The sequence below is a fragment of the Schistocerca cancellata genome, chromosome 7 (assembly GCF_023864275.1).
Source record: "Schistocerca cancellata isolate TAMUIC-IGC-003103 chromosome 7, iqSchCanc2.1, whole genome shotgun sequence".
NCBI classification, from domain to species: Eukaryota; Metazoa; Arthropoda; class Insecta; order Orthoptera; family Acrididae; genus Schistocerca; species Schistocerca cancellata.
In genome coordinates this window covers 376941146-376956939 of record NC_064632.1, presented here as the reverse complement: position 1 = coordinate 376956939, position 15794 = coordinate 376941146, and the positions used below count along the sequence as shown (strand labels likewise).

The window sequence follows — 15794 nt, the reverse complement described above, 5'->3', positions numbered from 1 at the left end:
TGACAAGATGAGGGTCATTAACTAGAAATGTAGTGTGAGACTGAGGAACCTTACATGTGAAATTGAATTAAGATGTTCCAGAAAAATTAGAAACTCAGATTTAGAACAAGTCCAAATGCTGAATTTATCATCATTGTACCATAAACACAAAGGACTGTTGATCCCCAAAGTCCAGAAATATCCTGTCTACAAAATTCATGAAGAGGTTGCAATGTAAATGTGAGCAATCTGTTTGCCAATCTCTAAAAGGTGAATTACTTATTGTTTGTAGTTAAAAAGGGAAGAAGGAGGTAAGGCATTGTAATACTTTCAGGAAGTGTTCATTCTGAGCAAATGTTCAGTTGCAGCTACTAAGTGTGTGTTGTTGGTGTAAGATAAAGTGTGGGGATGAGGAAAAGGGGAGGAGGCATGGATATAGATTTCAGTTGCTAATGAAAATGGTTCAAACATTTATCAGCAATATTCATTTGATTTTTTCAAGGCAATCAGTTTGGCTTCCAGCCAGGGAAAAATACAATGGATGCCATAAATAATTTCATAGAAAAAATTAGCACAGCTCTAGACAAAAAAAGTAAAGTAGCTGGAATTTTCTGCGACCTGACAAAGGCTTTTGATTCCGTAAATCATTCCTTGCTAATCCACAAACTAGAAAAATATGGGATTAAGGGTACAGTTCTGGGTAACTTTGCATATTCCATGCATATATTATCAAGAGCTACTAACGTGTCCACTCGCAAGGTAGCATATCTAAGTTACTTTGAATCAGTGATACGATATGGCATTATTTTCTTGGGGGAGGTCCAATAATATATCTCGTGCACTGAAGCTCCAGAAGAAAATTACCAGAAATATGTGCACTGCACAGCAAATAGAATCATGCCGTCCATTATTACAGAAACTAAAAATTTTGACTGTCCACTCCCTATACATATACGACCTAATAATATTTTTACACAACAAACCGGAATTGTTCATTAGAAACCAATTTGATCATCCATACAGTACAAGGACTAAAGATAATTTTATGCTTCCTGCCCATAGATTGAAATTATATGCTCAGTCCCCACAATATATGGGCATGAAAGTCTACAATAAACTTAAAGGCAAAAACATTCTAAACATGGAACTAGGGATACTAAAAAAGAAGTTACATGAAATTCTTATACACAAATGTTGTTACTCATTAGAAGAGTTCATGGAAGATGAACTGAATTTGAGCAGAATCCAACTGCAAATTAGCATTATATTGTGGTTAAAAAAAATTGCCCATTATCAAGAAAGATGTTTACCTATGCTGGAAAATAAGAAAATATAGATACTAATATAATAGAGGGAAACATTCCATGTGGGAAAAATATTTCTAAAAAGAAAGATGATGATACTTACCAAACAAAAGCGCTGGCAGGTCGATAGACACACAAACAAACACAAACATACACACAAAATTCTAGCTTTCGCAACCAACGGTTGCCTCGTCAGGAAAGAGGGAAGGAGAGGGAAAGACAAAAGGATTTGGGTTTTAAGGGAGAGGGTAAGGAGTCATTCCAATCCCGGGAGCGGAAAGACTTACCTTAGGGGGAAAAAAGGACAGGTATACACTCGCACACACACACATATCCATCCGCATATACACAGACAGTAACCGCCCCCGGTGTAAAACCTGTCCCATGCACCCTCCCACCACCACCTATTCCAGTCCTGTAACCAGGAAGGTGTACACGATCAAAGGCAGAGCCACGTGTGAAAGCACCCACGTGATTTACCAACTGACCTGCCTACACTGTGAAGCGTTCTATGTGGGAATGACCAGCAACAAACTGTCCATTCGCATGAATGGACACAGGCAGACAGTGTTTGTTGGTAATGAGGATCACCCTGTGGCTAAACATGCCTTGGTGCACGGCCAGCACATCTTGGCACAGTGTTACACCATCCGGGTTATCTGGATACTTCCCACTAACACCAACCTGTCAGAACTCCGGAGATGGGAACTTGCCCTTCAGCATATCCTCTCTTCTTGCTATCCGCCAGGCCTCAATCTCCGCTAATTTCTAATTTCAATTTGCTGCCGCTCATACCTCACCTGTCTTTCATCTTTGCCTCCGTACTTCCGCCCCGACTGACATCTCTGCCCAAACCTTTGCCTTTACAAATGTCTGCTTGTGTCTGTGTATATGCGGATGGATATGTGTGTGTGTGCGAGTGTATACCTGTCCTTTTTTCCCCCTAAGGTAAGTCTTTCCACTCCCGGGATTGGAATGACTCCTTACCCTCTCCCTTAAAACCCAAATCCTTTTGTCTTTCCCTCTCCTTCCCTCTTTCCTGACGAGGCAACCGTTGGTTGCGAAAGCTAGAATTTTGTGTGTATGTTTGTGTTTGTTTGTGTGTCTATCGACCTGCCAGCGCTTTTGTTTGGTAAGTCTCATCATCTTTCTTTTTAGAAATAAAAAAATATAGATACTGCTACATAGACTAAATATAGTTTTAAAAATTAGTATTAGATTCTAGTTTGTATTTTTGATGTGTCTCCTGTACCATAATCACATGATTTGTAAGTGTATGTTATGAGACTAATAAATCACAATTTACAGCTCTAGGTTGATGAATATACTTGAGTTGCTATATCTTCAAAAGAAGGTAAAAAGTAAGAGTACTCAACTTATTTGGAGTAAAACACCCCAGATTTCAGCTCTGAGGTCTTGAAAGAACTACAGTTTTTCTTTTGCTGTCAATAAGCAGTTTAAAAATGTATAGATTTAACATTTAGGGGCAGCAGCAGTGAGAGGATTGTTGTTGCAAAGCTTAATCAGCTTAGAAATACACGAGGTACTTGGAGTTAGTTGAGACAAATTTGTAAGAAATGAAAGTGGGTGGCCAAGAGACTTCACACAGTTTTGAAGTGACATGTAGCTATTACTGGAAGTTGTAATGCATTCTGAAGTGGAAACCAACCAGTGGAATGTGAGAGGCACATAGTATAGAATTTTGGGTAGAGACAGAAGTTTTCCTGTGTGAAAAGTGGTACATGGAAAGTTGGATCTAGAGAAAGATACTTCTAGAGCAAGAGCCTCAGAAATGATACCAAGAAACACACAGTTTTAAAGGAACATGATGTGTTAGCCAAACTCTAGTTTAGCAAAGGCATGCTTGCAAAGGTACTGATATAATGTGCTTGAGAGATGAAGAGTATGCAGAACACAGAGCAGTGCTTACTCGCATAAATGTATGAATCTGGATATTGCTAAAAGCACATTTCCCTGCATTTATTTGTCTGTTGTCTTTTAAAAGCTGTATTTGTTGGGGCAATCTTCATATTTTGGTGATAACAGTATTTTCTGACTTTCACCACTATTTATTTTCCATATTGATTTTTACAATATACCTATTGTAGAGGATTGATCACAGTCACCATGCAAAGAGCCTATATTAACTGTGGTGTCTAGGAATTTTGTTAATATGACATTTTATTTTATTTTAAGGGAACAAAGATTTACAGCTTTTAAGTATAGAAAAAAAAATCTTGATTGGCACAATAGCTCTGCCATTTTATTAAAACCACCAGTTTTGCTTAAATAACAAGACATTCATCCAGTCATGATCACATGTGTTTAGAGTAGTGTTGTACCTTATGTTAACTCCCCAAAATATGGAATTCATTCATCATCTGCGTGCAAAGATATAGGATATAATACACTCTAAATGTTATTCTCAGCCAACATCTCTGTGCATTTCCACTGATAATTTGTAAATGAAAACTTTGTTTGAGTGTACCTGGAAGATATGGAGGAAAATACAAACTTTGATGACATTTTCATGATGTGCAATTATAGCATATTTAATAGCTTTCATAATTTGGGGGATTATGTTTAATTTTGGCACCTAATGTATGCATAAACCAATACATTAACAGGGTAAAGCACCTGGCCAGATTCTGTCAGTGGTTTAGTTTATGAAGTTAACTATGTGTAAATGCTGTAGCTGAATATTTATTAACACTTTTATCTAACTAAATGTATGTAAGATAGTAGTAAGAGACAGGAGAAGGAAAAAAAGAGAATGTATATTCTGCTTTGTAATGTGTACATTGTATTTATGTTACTGTGTCTTATTCAGCATTGTACTGCCTTGTGCTTACCTCTTTCATTCATCTTTTGGTATCCACACTTGTATAGAAGATGTTTTGTTTTTCAAAGCTATGACCCTTTTTCCTTTTCTTTACAATAAACAAACATTTCTCAAAAAAATGTACATATCAAAATTTAAAATATTTCAGGAAATGTGTCCATGGCTCCAGCTACTACTACTGTATCGAGTTTGTATGGATCACCCTATGAGTGTGAACATCCTAATAGAGTGTGTGATAACAATACTATATGTCTGCCGGTTGAGTTGCTCTGTGACGGGAAAACACAATGCCAAGACGGGTCAGATGAAGGCATGCGTTGTGGTATGTATTAGCATTTAAAATGTATGTACCAAAATTTTATTCTGAAAACAACTTCATGTTTTCTTCTTTGAATTTTTCTTTGGGTGTAACCTTCTACTGACAGTTATTCAGGTTCAACCACGTCTATGTAGAAGTATTCACTGGAACACAATTACTAAGGAAGCAGATATTGCTGTATGTCTCTCCTAAAGTAACAGTCATCAAAAAAGTTGATAATTTGAGCTCTGGGAAGCATAGTTTTAATGTAGACTGTGTGCCCTGTTCTCCTCTGACCTGTAAACCAGTTCACTTTGCCAACTGTAAGGAGACTTAGAATATATTGTGAAATTCAAAATGTTATTTGCACTTGGGATTAGTTAGAAATTCAACACAGGATCTCAGTTTCTTTCTTTTGGCACATCATATTTGTATGAAATGTTGAACCCTGCAGGAGCTCACTTGAATCCTTCAGAAGTATGGTGAAGACATGGAAATTCATTGCACTTATTAATGCCTTACTACTGTTTACTGTAGTTACTAAACCAACAATTTATCTATGAATAATAAAAAGCAAAATAGTAATGAGATTCACAAAATGGAGAAGAAGAATCAGAATAGGAATAAAATATCCTTTCTGTTCCATGAATGCTTTGAATATGAATAAAAGCATTAACCTGGAGTAAGATCAGGGTTCAGTGTCTTATTGAACCAAGAGGCAGAGTCCAGATGACACTCTCCATTTAGACATATACAGTCATTTTACTGCAAGGGTGTAGCAAATTCTTTCCTTGTTGTGAGCATGTTTCACACTTGTTCACAGTAGAGAAGAGATTGTGCATAGCTGTTGTTTGCTACCCCAGTGCATTTTATTTGTCTTTCATAACTGATGAATTTTGTTGTGACATCTGCTATCTTGAATTCTCAGTGTATTTAATTTACATTTTTCCTGTCATCCTAAAGTGTGTCTGACAAGTCCCCATATCAATGGCTCAAAACATTGTATTGCATGTTGTAGTACTTGTATGTAAGAACTATATATCCAGTGGATCTGTTTGTGCACCACTGTGTCTTATTCAGAGATCTCCATGTCCACCTAACATCTTGCTGAGTTTTGCTTCCAAGAGGCTTCCTCAAGAGTTTTGCAAAATTCTTCACTGATGTTGAGCAACATGGGACTTCCCCATAATGAGTTGTCTGGCATGGCAAGGTCTGGGCTTCATGCTGACCATTTCAGTGGTGAAGGAGATGTTGCTGAACCATGCACAGTCCAGTGCCCTCAAAAGTGTTCTAGGGACTCGTGCATTTAAATAGCAAAGTGTGTTGCAGCTCTGTCTTGCTGTAGCCACACATGATCCATGATTTCTTTGTCTGCAAGCTGAGGTGTTAACCACGTTTGCAACAAGTCCTAATAAAGATTTCCCTTTCACACACCCTTCCAAAAAATATGGTCCCAACCAGTATTGCAATGATTCATATTATAATATAAGGGGAGGGGGGGGGTCTTTTCTAATTTTTATACATAATGGTGATTTTCTGTAGAACATAAAATCATATTCTTCCTGTGTCAACTGCAATATATCATACATTCATCATAAATTTACAGTGTGAGATGTGGCATTTGGAAATTGTGCCAATCGAGCACAGCAACTTACCACTTGATGTCGTCTGATAATTCATTCCCAAACATTGGTCTAAATACTTTCATTTCCAATTTTTTTTTTTTCATGTGATCATCTATTATTGACTGTGGTACTTGAAGTTCAGCTGCTCTTTTAAAATAGGTTTCACTGGATACTGTTCAGTTGATTGAGCGGCATACATTTCTTCTTGCATTCTTCTTCTCCTTTTCTCCGTTTTTCCCCACTCACTGCACAGCCTGTCTTTGCCACTGCCTCGATAGCCATAAAGGTTAACAGACAGTTCCTTCTCTGGGCTTTCCTGCACGGCTTTAAAATGTGGAAGGAGAAGTCCTATTGAACAGAATCATGACCAGTTGTGAGACAAGAGTTTCCTATGATAGAGTGAAGACAAAACAGCAGTCAGTGATGTGGGTCATACCAGCTTGCTCAACAAACCAAGAAGACTATGCCATATTTTTTCAGCCAGAAAGGTTAATGCAACTGCTTTTTTTTCCAATGCTAAACCAATCTTGTTTGTAGATTTTACAGAATGTGGGAGAAAAGTCAATTCTGCAGCCTTCTATGAAACATTAACAACTGAGAACTTAAATGACACAACAAAATGGATCAATTATTAAAATAACATGGTCTCTTGACCACTAGTGTGATGTTTTTGCATGAAAATATTCTGCCACTCTCTGTCCCGCAAACACAAGAAATGTTGTATCAGTTCAAATGAGAAATTTCTCCTTATGACCAGTGATTTCCCTCTTTATATGTACATGATGAAGTTGGCCTCCAGCACTTTGACTCTGATGAAGGACTTAAAGATGCTGTCACAGGCTGACGGAAATCTCAGACATCAGAATTTTATGCAAAAACACTTTGTCAGTTTGTAAAGATACATGATAAATACTTAGATATGAATGATTGTATATGTATGTAAGTAATACAAAGGTCACACATTTTTATTTTTGAGACATACAAAACTGTTCTGCAACATGGTCATGGCCATTTTGAGCTCTTAGCCCTTTCATCAGGTGTATCTGAGATCTAAAGTAAAATGTTAGTTAAGTTGCAGACAGGCACAATTAAAAGATACATAGAGCTTTCAGCCACAACCATCATCAACAAAAGAGAAACTCACACCATTCATACACACAAGCAAGCACACCCATGCACACATGACCGCCAATCTGGCAGCTCAGGCCGGAATGCAAGTATCATGTGGGATGCAAGTACCAATCTAGAGGAGATGGGGAAGGGGAAGGGATAGTACTGTATGGGTGAGGGGAGAGGTGAACACTGTCTGGCAGAGTGTGCAGGAACTAGAATGCCAACTGGTGCGGTGTCAGGAGATCGTGGAAGTGAGGAAAAAAGGACTGGAGAAAGTTGGGCGGGTGCAGTGGCATTGGGCAGCAAACAGAGAGGATGGGACACGAGAATGGGGAGGAGATGATAGTACAGATGGGGTGGAAACTGTTGGTTGGAGGGTGTGGAGACACTATGTTACCATAGGTTGAGGCTGGGATAGTTACGTGAGCAGAGAATGTGTTGTAAGACTAATTCTTATATTTGCTGTTCAGAAAAGCTGGTGGTGGAGGGAAGGATCCAGATGGCTCAGATAGTGAAGCACCCATTGAAATCAAGTGTGTTGTGTTCAACTGCATATTCTGCTGCAGGTTGGTTTACTGTACTCTTGGCCACTGTTTGACAGTGGCCATTTGTCCTGGTGGACACCTGGTGGTTGTCATACCAATATAAAAATCTGTGCAATGATTGCAGCAGAGCTGCTAAATGATGTGACTGCTTTCACAGATGGCCCGTCTCCTGTTGGGTAAGGTAAACCTGTTTATAACAGGACTGGAATAAGAAGTGCTGGGTGGATAGATTGAGCTGGTCTTGCACCTGGGTTTCCCACAGGGACATGATCCTTGTGCCAAGGGATTGAGATTGGGAGTGGTGTAGGGATGGACTGGGATGACAGGGGGTTGGGTGTATGCTGGAACACCACTTTAGGAGGGGTGAGAAGCATCTTGGGTAGGCTGTCTCTCATTTCAGGGCATGATGAGAGATAATCAAAGCTCTGGCGGAGGATGTGGTGCAGTTGTACCAGTGTGGGGTGGGACTGGGTGATGAAAGGGGCACTCCTTTGTGGCTGGTTTGGGTATGGTGGATGGATTGGAGGTATGAGGGGAAATGGAACATAACATTTTTTGTGGGCTAGACTGGGGGTACTGTCTGTCTTTGAAGGCCTTGGTGAGAGCCTCAGCATACTGAACAAGGGAATTCTTGTCACTGCAGATACAACATCCCTGGCTGGCCAAGCTGTATAGGAGGGATTTTTTGGTGTGAAAGGGATGACAGCTGTCAAAGTGCAGGTACTGTTGGTGGTTGCTGGATTTGATGTGGATGGAGCCATGAGAGAAGCAAAAGTCAATGTCTAGGAAGGTGGCATAATGGGTTGACCTGAAGAAGATGGGAGAGAAGGTGTTTAGGTTGTGAAGGAATGAAGATAGGATGTCTTGGGCCTGAGTCCAGATCATCAAGATATCATCAACGAACCTGAACCAGACGAAGGGTTTGGCATTTTGGGAGGTTGGGAAGGTGTCCTCTAGAGATGGGTGCCATGCAGGTGGCCATGGCTGTGCTTCAAATTTATTTGTATACCTTCCCTTCAAAGTAGAACGTAATTGTGAGTTGGGAGAAAGTTAGTAAGGTGTATAAGGAGTGATGTAGTGGATTTGGAGTGTGAAGGATGTTGGGGAAGGTAGTGTTCAGTAGCAGTAAGTCCGTGGGCACAAGATGGATCTTGGTGTACAGGGAGGTGGCACCAGCTGTGATGTCTAGGGATTCAGGAGGTAAAGAGGCGGGGATGGTGGAGAGTTGGTGAAGGAAGTAGTTGGTGTCTTCAGCTTAGGAGGCTAGATTACAGGCAATTGGTTGGATGCATTGGTCAATGAGGGCTGAAATTCTTTCAGTGTGCACCTGACCATCGTTCCGTGCTCTCCTCCTTTTTCACCCTTTTCGTTCCCTGCCCCACAACCTCCTGACACTGCACCTGTTGGTATTCTAGTTCGTGCACACACTACCAGACAGTGTTCGCCTGTCTCCCTACCCATACACTGCTATCCCTTCCCCTTCCCTATTCCCCCCAGCTTGCTGCTTGCATCCCATGTGATGATGTGTGCATGCGGTCTGCTTGCTTGTATGTATGAATGGTTTGAAGGCTATGGCTGAAAGCTTTATGTAAGTGTCTTTTAATTGTGTCTGTCTGCAAATTATTGTGTATCTTTACAGTAAGTAGCAATCTGTCTCTCCTGCATTGTTGATATTCCTGACTGGAGTTTCCATTGTTTGATTTTGTAAAATGATAGTTGTGACCTACTCCATTGAACAATTAAAAATTAAAAAAAAACTAAAATTTAGAAACTAAAAAGCAGAAGAAATAATTTAAAAAATAGCCTACCTAGCAGTAGTAGGATGTCATGTCCATGCCCAAACAACTAGCAGGCAAACTTCTGTAACCGGTGGACCATCATAATAGCATTCCAAATTGCGGTTGAGAAGAACACCAACTTTCAGACACAGCAGATGGTGAGACTAAGACCCTAAAACCATTCTAGTGTACAGCAATTACTGTTGTATAAGACAAAGGTGTTTTTTGAAATATTTTCTAACAAATTTGCATTACTAATGTTGCAGTGCTAATGAGACAAACTGTTTCACCGAAATCACAAACAAAAAATTTGCTGTTTGTAATGTCACTTCCCCTGTTGTTTTCTTTCTGATATTTTTTTTCCAGTGTTAATGATAAATTTGTGGCTGGATTGGGTAATGGAAAATTCAGAAATATGTGGCATGGCATAAAAAGGAAATTACAGATTCAGTGAAATTACTTTAAAATTGGAGTTAATGCTTCTCAAATTTATGAATTCACTTTGATTGTATGAATTACAACATTAAAATAGTATTAAATTGTATGGCACAAAATTAATTGACAATATTTTACCATGGACAATATAACATATTTGAATATAGTGAATAATTTGTTTAATTTCAACATTCATGAGCTCATCTTCAGGTGCAAAAATTATTGTACAGGTACATTCATTTTTCCAGTTTCAGGCTAAACACAGGATCTGTCTTTGTATATAATTAATTTTATGTTCATTGTTGAGGTTGTGGTTATTATTATTATTATTATTATTATTTTTTTACAATTATATTTTCCTATCCCATATTTTCTGGGTGTAATTTCTCTCCTTGAGCTATTTCTGTATATATTTTCAGATGATCGTATGTGTGATATTCAGCATGTCTGTACACATACTTGCCATAATGCACCAGAGGGCAGAGTTTGCTCCTGTCCTGCAGGAATGTATCTACAAACTGATGGTTCTACATGTTCCCCATGGCATCCTTGTGATATGTGGGGAACATGTTCTCAGCGTTGTGAGCAGCATGGTTCCAGACATAAATGTTCCTGCGAACCAGGGTATGTTTTGCAGTCTGATGGATTCACATGCAAAAGTACAGGTAAGTTTCAAAATGCTTTAGAACAAATACATGAGGATGAGTTTGTGAGTTACACTTTTATTAAAGATAAAGAGTTACGTAGGCAAATTACACATCTTTATAATTTCAATTATATTACTTGCAGACAAAGATTTCTTCCCCTCTGTACCAGAATGGAAACGTTTCCTCATACAGATGATTCTTCTATTATCTAGAAACAATCTGCATTTGGTTTTATGTAGTTTTTGGAAATTTGTGGTAAGGTCTTATGGAACCAAACTGCTGAGGTCATCAGTCTGTAAGCTTACACACTACTTACTCTAACTTAAACTAACTTGTGCTAAGAATGACACACACACCTATGCCCGAGGGAGGATTCGAACCTCCGACAGGGGGAGCTGCGCGGACTGTGACAAGATGCCTGAGATCACGCGGCTATGTAGTTCTTGCAACAGTTTTCTTAGAGAGATGAAAAGAGAAATATTTTTTTGCATAAGGCATTATTTTTTGAAGAATTTACTGTTAGTGATCTCAGCAATTTCCAGAAGACATTGTGTGATGTCTATGAATCATAACACATTAAATAAATCTTTGTAGATACACATATGACAGAAAGTGCTAGATATCCAATGACCACAGTGTGAGACATTTAATAATTCACAAGTTAATGGCGCTGATAACGTGGCAGTTACCTGCTCGCTCACTCAGCTATGATCCTGATTGATTGAAGTACAAGATACTATGTTCATTGATAGCCATTTTCTCCTTGTACATTATATACAACTGAACAGCATAAATGCCTGATAAACAACAGGTGTTTGGCATGTGGAGCATGCAACTAAACATCTCCCGCACCACACACTCTGTCACAGCCGAGTTCAAGACATCAGTCTGTGCTGAGCTACAATCACATCAACATTTCTCCCAGCAAGTGTGAATTTTGAAGCATTATTCATTTCATGCAAACAGAAAGGAATAGTGCAGCAGAAATTCCTCAGAGAATGAGCTGAGTGCACAGAGAAAACATTGAGTGATGATTTTGTGCATGGATGGTGTTGAAAAATTAAAGATGGCCAAACTGACTTGCGTGATGAAGGGACCCAGGACACAAGTCTGTCACTACAAGGGACCTTCTTCATTGAGTTGATGAAGTGTTTAGAGAAAACTGTAGGTTCACTGTAAGTGCTTTGTATATGGAATTTCCAGAAGTTTCAAAATCTTTTTTCATATTCTATTACTACAGAACATTTAGGTTACTCATTTCAATTAATTGTCGGCAACATTTTATAAAGAAGGTATTGGAAAGCCAGTCCACAGGTAAGACAAATGCCTGTCATTGTGACGAGTATATTGAAAAGTAACTGTAAGTGTAGAGTATGGCAACCTAAATATGATACAAAATCACAAAAATTGGCTGTATTTCTGAAAGAAAAAGAATAACTGTTAGGAAAAAATTGTATATGTTAGACAATGTAAGCTACTTTAAAATGATATTGTATTTAAGTCTTTAAAGTTACAAATGTGGACTAGAAAAAATAAAAACATTTTTTGGATTGAGTTTCTTAAATATGACACAGCTGGTCCAAAATATGATACACATGGGCTGTTGTTATGTGCACTGAAGACAGAAGACAAGTAGAGAACACAAAAAATGATACATATGTGCAATTGAGATATTTCTATGGAGGATATTTCTACGATATTTATGGCATGAAATGTATGTCAATGTGAACTACAGAAATTTCTTAATTCATTTTTTCTATTTTTAATAATATAAAGTCAACCATCAAAGGGTAGGGATTGTTTATGTTTACACCTAATATATTGACACTAATACAAAAATAAGAGATGTACAAAAGAGAATCCCTGTTGTACTCCCCGCCCTCCTTTTTTTTCTGTTAACAACAACAGGACCGTTAAACATGAAATGGGCTCCTCATTTGATATTTCCTTACTGAATAGCTACTTGAGGAATCAGCAATTTCCCTGTCACATCATTCTTACTAATAAGAAAAATGTGTTTCTCATTTAATTCAAAAACTATTTTGTCCTTATTCACAGACTCTTGGGTCGTAACTTCTTGTTCATGTACTAATACTTTGTGTGTGGTGTAGATATATTTGCAGCTGTATGAATTCCTCTTTCCTCCATGAAATTTAGACAAGATATAATCTTCTCCACCTGCATGTGCTAGAACAGTTATTACAATAGGACCTGGTGTAGATTCTCCAAAGGGATTGACATCATACATGCTGTCATCACTATTCAGAGGGATTTTATGCAATAGCTGTTTCCCCCTTCCACCTTTTTCCAATTTTCAATTTTTGCCCAATTAGAAACTAGATTCATGTCCCATGTGACTGAAGGGAGAGCTACATGTTAGTGAAACATCATTTGTGGTACCACTCTTTTAAAGTGTGGAAAAGCAGTAGGTCATCCTTATGTTACTGACAAAGTGAGGTGGCACAGTGGTTAGCACATTGGACTCGCATTTGTCAGGACAAAGCTTCAAATTCCTATCAGAGGTTATCCATGATTTCCCAAATCACTTAAGTCAAATAGCAGGTTGGTACCTTTGAAAGGGCATTTCCGTAATCGGAGCATGTGTGTTCTTTCTCCAGTAATCTTGATGAAAGGATGTTAACCACTAATATTCTGTCCTTTTTTATGTTACTAATAGCATTGCCCTCATTAACTTCTAGGAAAGGCCTTGAATGAAAAAAATGGCATTTTGTAAGGTAGAAACTCATATCTCAATTTCCTTCAACGTGGGCTCTAAAGTATTTTTCTAGTGTAATGTTCTAATTCTGCTACGTAATTTTATATATGGTATGAAGTTTTCCCTTAATGAGTAACCTCTCTTCTACAATTTCTTTGATATTAAGATGCGTGCATCATTTATCATAATTCACATAACCTTTTCATAAAGGTTAATAGTTTCAGAGTATTGCATCTGAAGGAATTTTTGTAACTAGGGACAGTCTGAGAGAAATGTCTTTACTGTCTCACTAAGAGACCCAGTGCATTCTCATTCTGTAATTTTCTACTATACCTTTCTCTCCTGGCCCTGAGTTCTTTGTTATGGTCACATCTGTTTCGTTTACACCAACTGCTATGTATGTGTGGTGAATATTTATCTTGGCTCATTCATGATAAATAAGGTAAAAATCCTGTATGCCACATTGTACTTTTTCAGGATGACCACTCTTCAGTTATGCAAGTTGCCAATTCATTCCATTTAGTACTTTCTTCTTGCCCTCACATATCTCATTGAGTCCTTATGTTGTTAATTACCTATTTATTAACTACCTTATATCATTGACTCATTTGTTTTCCATTACTTTTTCCCATTCTTCTTCTTCACACTTTCTAAACCTCATTTGATTTTAATATTTTATGTCATCTCATTTCCACTTATAATATCCCTTCAAAATTCTTGTAAATGTGAGAAGAACATTGGCTTTGTCAACTGTTTTTAGTAATTTTTTTATTACAAATTCCATATCTTCATATTTATTGTAACTTCTTACGTCCATTTTCTCATTAAATATTTAAATAAAGGAATTATTTGTTCTAAAATCTCATTGCCCAGTCGTCAGTTACAATAAGTACAATTTTTATTATTTTAATACCTTTTCGTTGGACCAGTTTCTTCTCTGTTAGTTCTGTATAAATTTTCCAGATGAGCTAGAAACCTGAAATTTTAAACATAACTCAGAACTGGATGGCAGTACAATATTAACTTCTTTCTTGTCAGTCTGTTGGTAGGGGTGAAAGTCGGTGTGAAAGAGGTTGCCACTGCCTGATCTGAGCTGCCTTGTAGGACTGGCATGTGGTGCGGGTACATCTATATCTTATGGTGTGTGGCAGAGTGCACATTGTGCACCAGTGCCATTTCCTCCATTTGCTATTCCAGTCATTAATGATTTTTGGATGTGACGATTGCTGGTAAGATGCTGTGTGGGCTTGAATATCTTTAATTTTATCTCCATGATCTTTCCACAAGATATATGTAGGAGGGAGCAACATATGGGTTGCTTCTTCTAGGAATGTATGCACTTGGAATTTTAACAGTAGAGTATGCCATGATGTAGAACACCTTTAACAGTAGAGGATACAATAATATAGAATGCCTTTCTAGCAGCATCTACCACTAGAGTTGGCTGACACGTGTGTGCAAATTAAATGAACCTGTAATGAACTGCTCTTCTTTGAGTCTTCCCTATTTCCTCTATCAGTCCTGTCTGGTACAGCTCACAGGCTGCCGAGCAATAATCATTTATTGGTTGAATGAGGATATTCTAAGCAACCTCATTTTTTGATGAACTGCGTTTCTGAAAGAGCTTCCAGTGACTGTTTCGAAATTGTGAAATCCTACATTAATGTGTCTGCCTTCCTTTGTATGCACAGTATGTTACATTTGTTTATGTTGAGTCAGTTGCCACTCCGTGCACTAAGTGCTAATCCTTTGCAGGTCTTCCTGCATTTCGCTACAATTTTGCAGCATTTTGTCTTTATGTACAACAGCATCATCCACGAAAAGTCTCATGGTGCTCCTGACATTATTGACTAGGTCATTTACATATATTGTAAAAAGTAATTGTCCAATAACACTCCCTTGGAGTGCACCCAAATATTGGAATGCATTCCAGGCGGTATGTTGTGAGTGGACAGGCTTGACTGAGGAAAGAGAGAAGGGGAGGGGGGAGGGGCAAGAGGAGATAAATAGAGAGAGGGGGAGGAGGAGATGGAGGAGATAATAGAGTCTCATCAAAATGTTTAAAATTCATTGAGAAATTACCCACAGCTTATGAATTTTTGATGCTTGAGACACTACTTGCAAGATTTGTGAATTGTAAGATGTTACATATTTTTAGTAGAATTGGATATTGATCCTAAGAGAGACATGTACCTCTTGATAGTAAAACAGTAACATGTTCTGAGCATTGAGCCTGCAAAAAATAGTAAGTACAAGGTGCATGTGTAAACTTCGGTGAATGGTCTTAGAAAATGAAAGAAGACCTACAAAAAATTTTTTTTACTGATCTTCAGAGTAATCACCATTAGCTACCACACACTTCTGAAATTGGTTGTAAAGCTGTTGGAAACCAACAGCAAACTCTTCTTGTGGAATTTCTCAAAGCATTGTTGTCTTGCTTTGTTGGATATCCAAAGCACCTGCATGCTCACTTTTCTCGCCAATTACGTGGTAGTTGTTCTTCAACACCCTC

At 38.2% G+C, this 15794-nt stretch overlaps 1 protein-coding gene across 1 annotated transcript in view; it reads left to right on the top strand.

Moving 5' to 3' along the window:
• LOC126092185 (low-density lipoprotein receptor-related protein 1) overlaps positions 1-15794 on the top strand; it is a 772271-nt gene that overhangs the window by 512824 nt on the left and 243653 nt on the right. Inside the window, exons 21-22 of the mRNA XM_049907661.1 lie at positions 4274-4447; positions 10339-10584. Of these exons, the coding sequence (XP_049763618.1) occupies positions 4274-4447; positions 10339-10584 (420 nt within the window). The remainder of the gene's footprint in view (positions 1-4273; positions 4448-10338; positions 10585-15794) is intronic.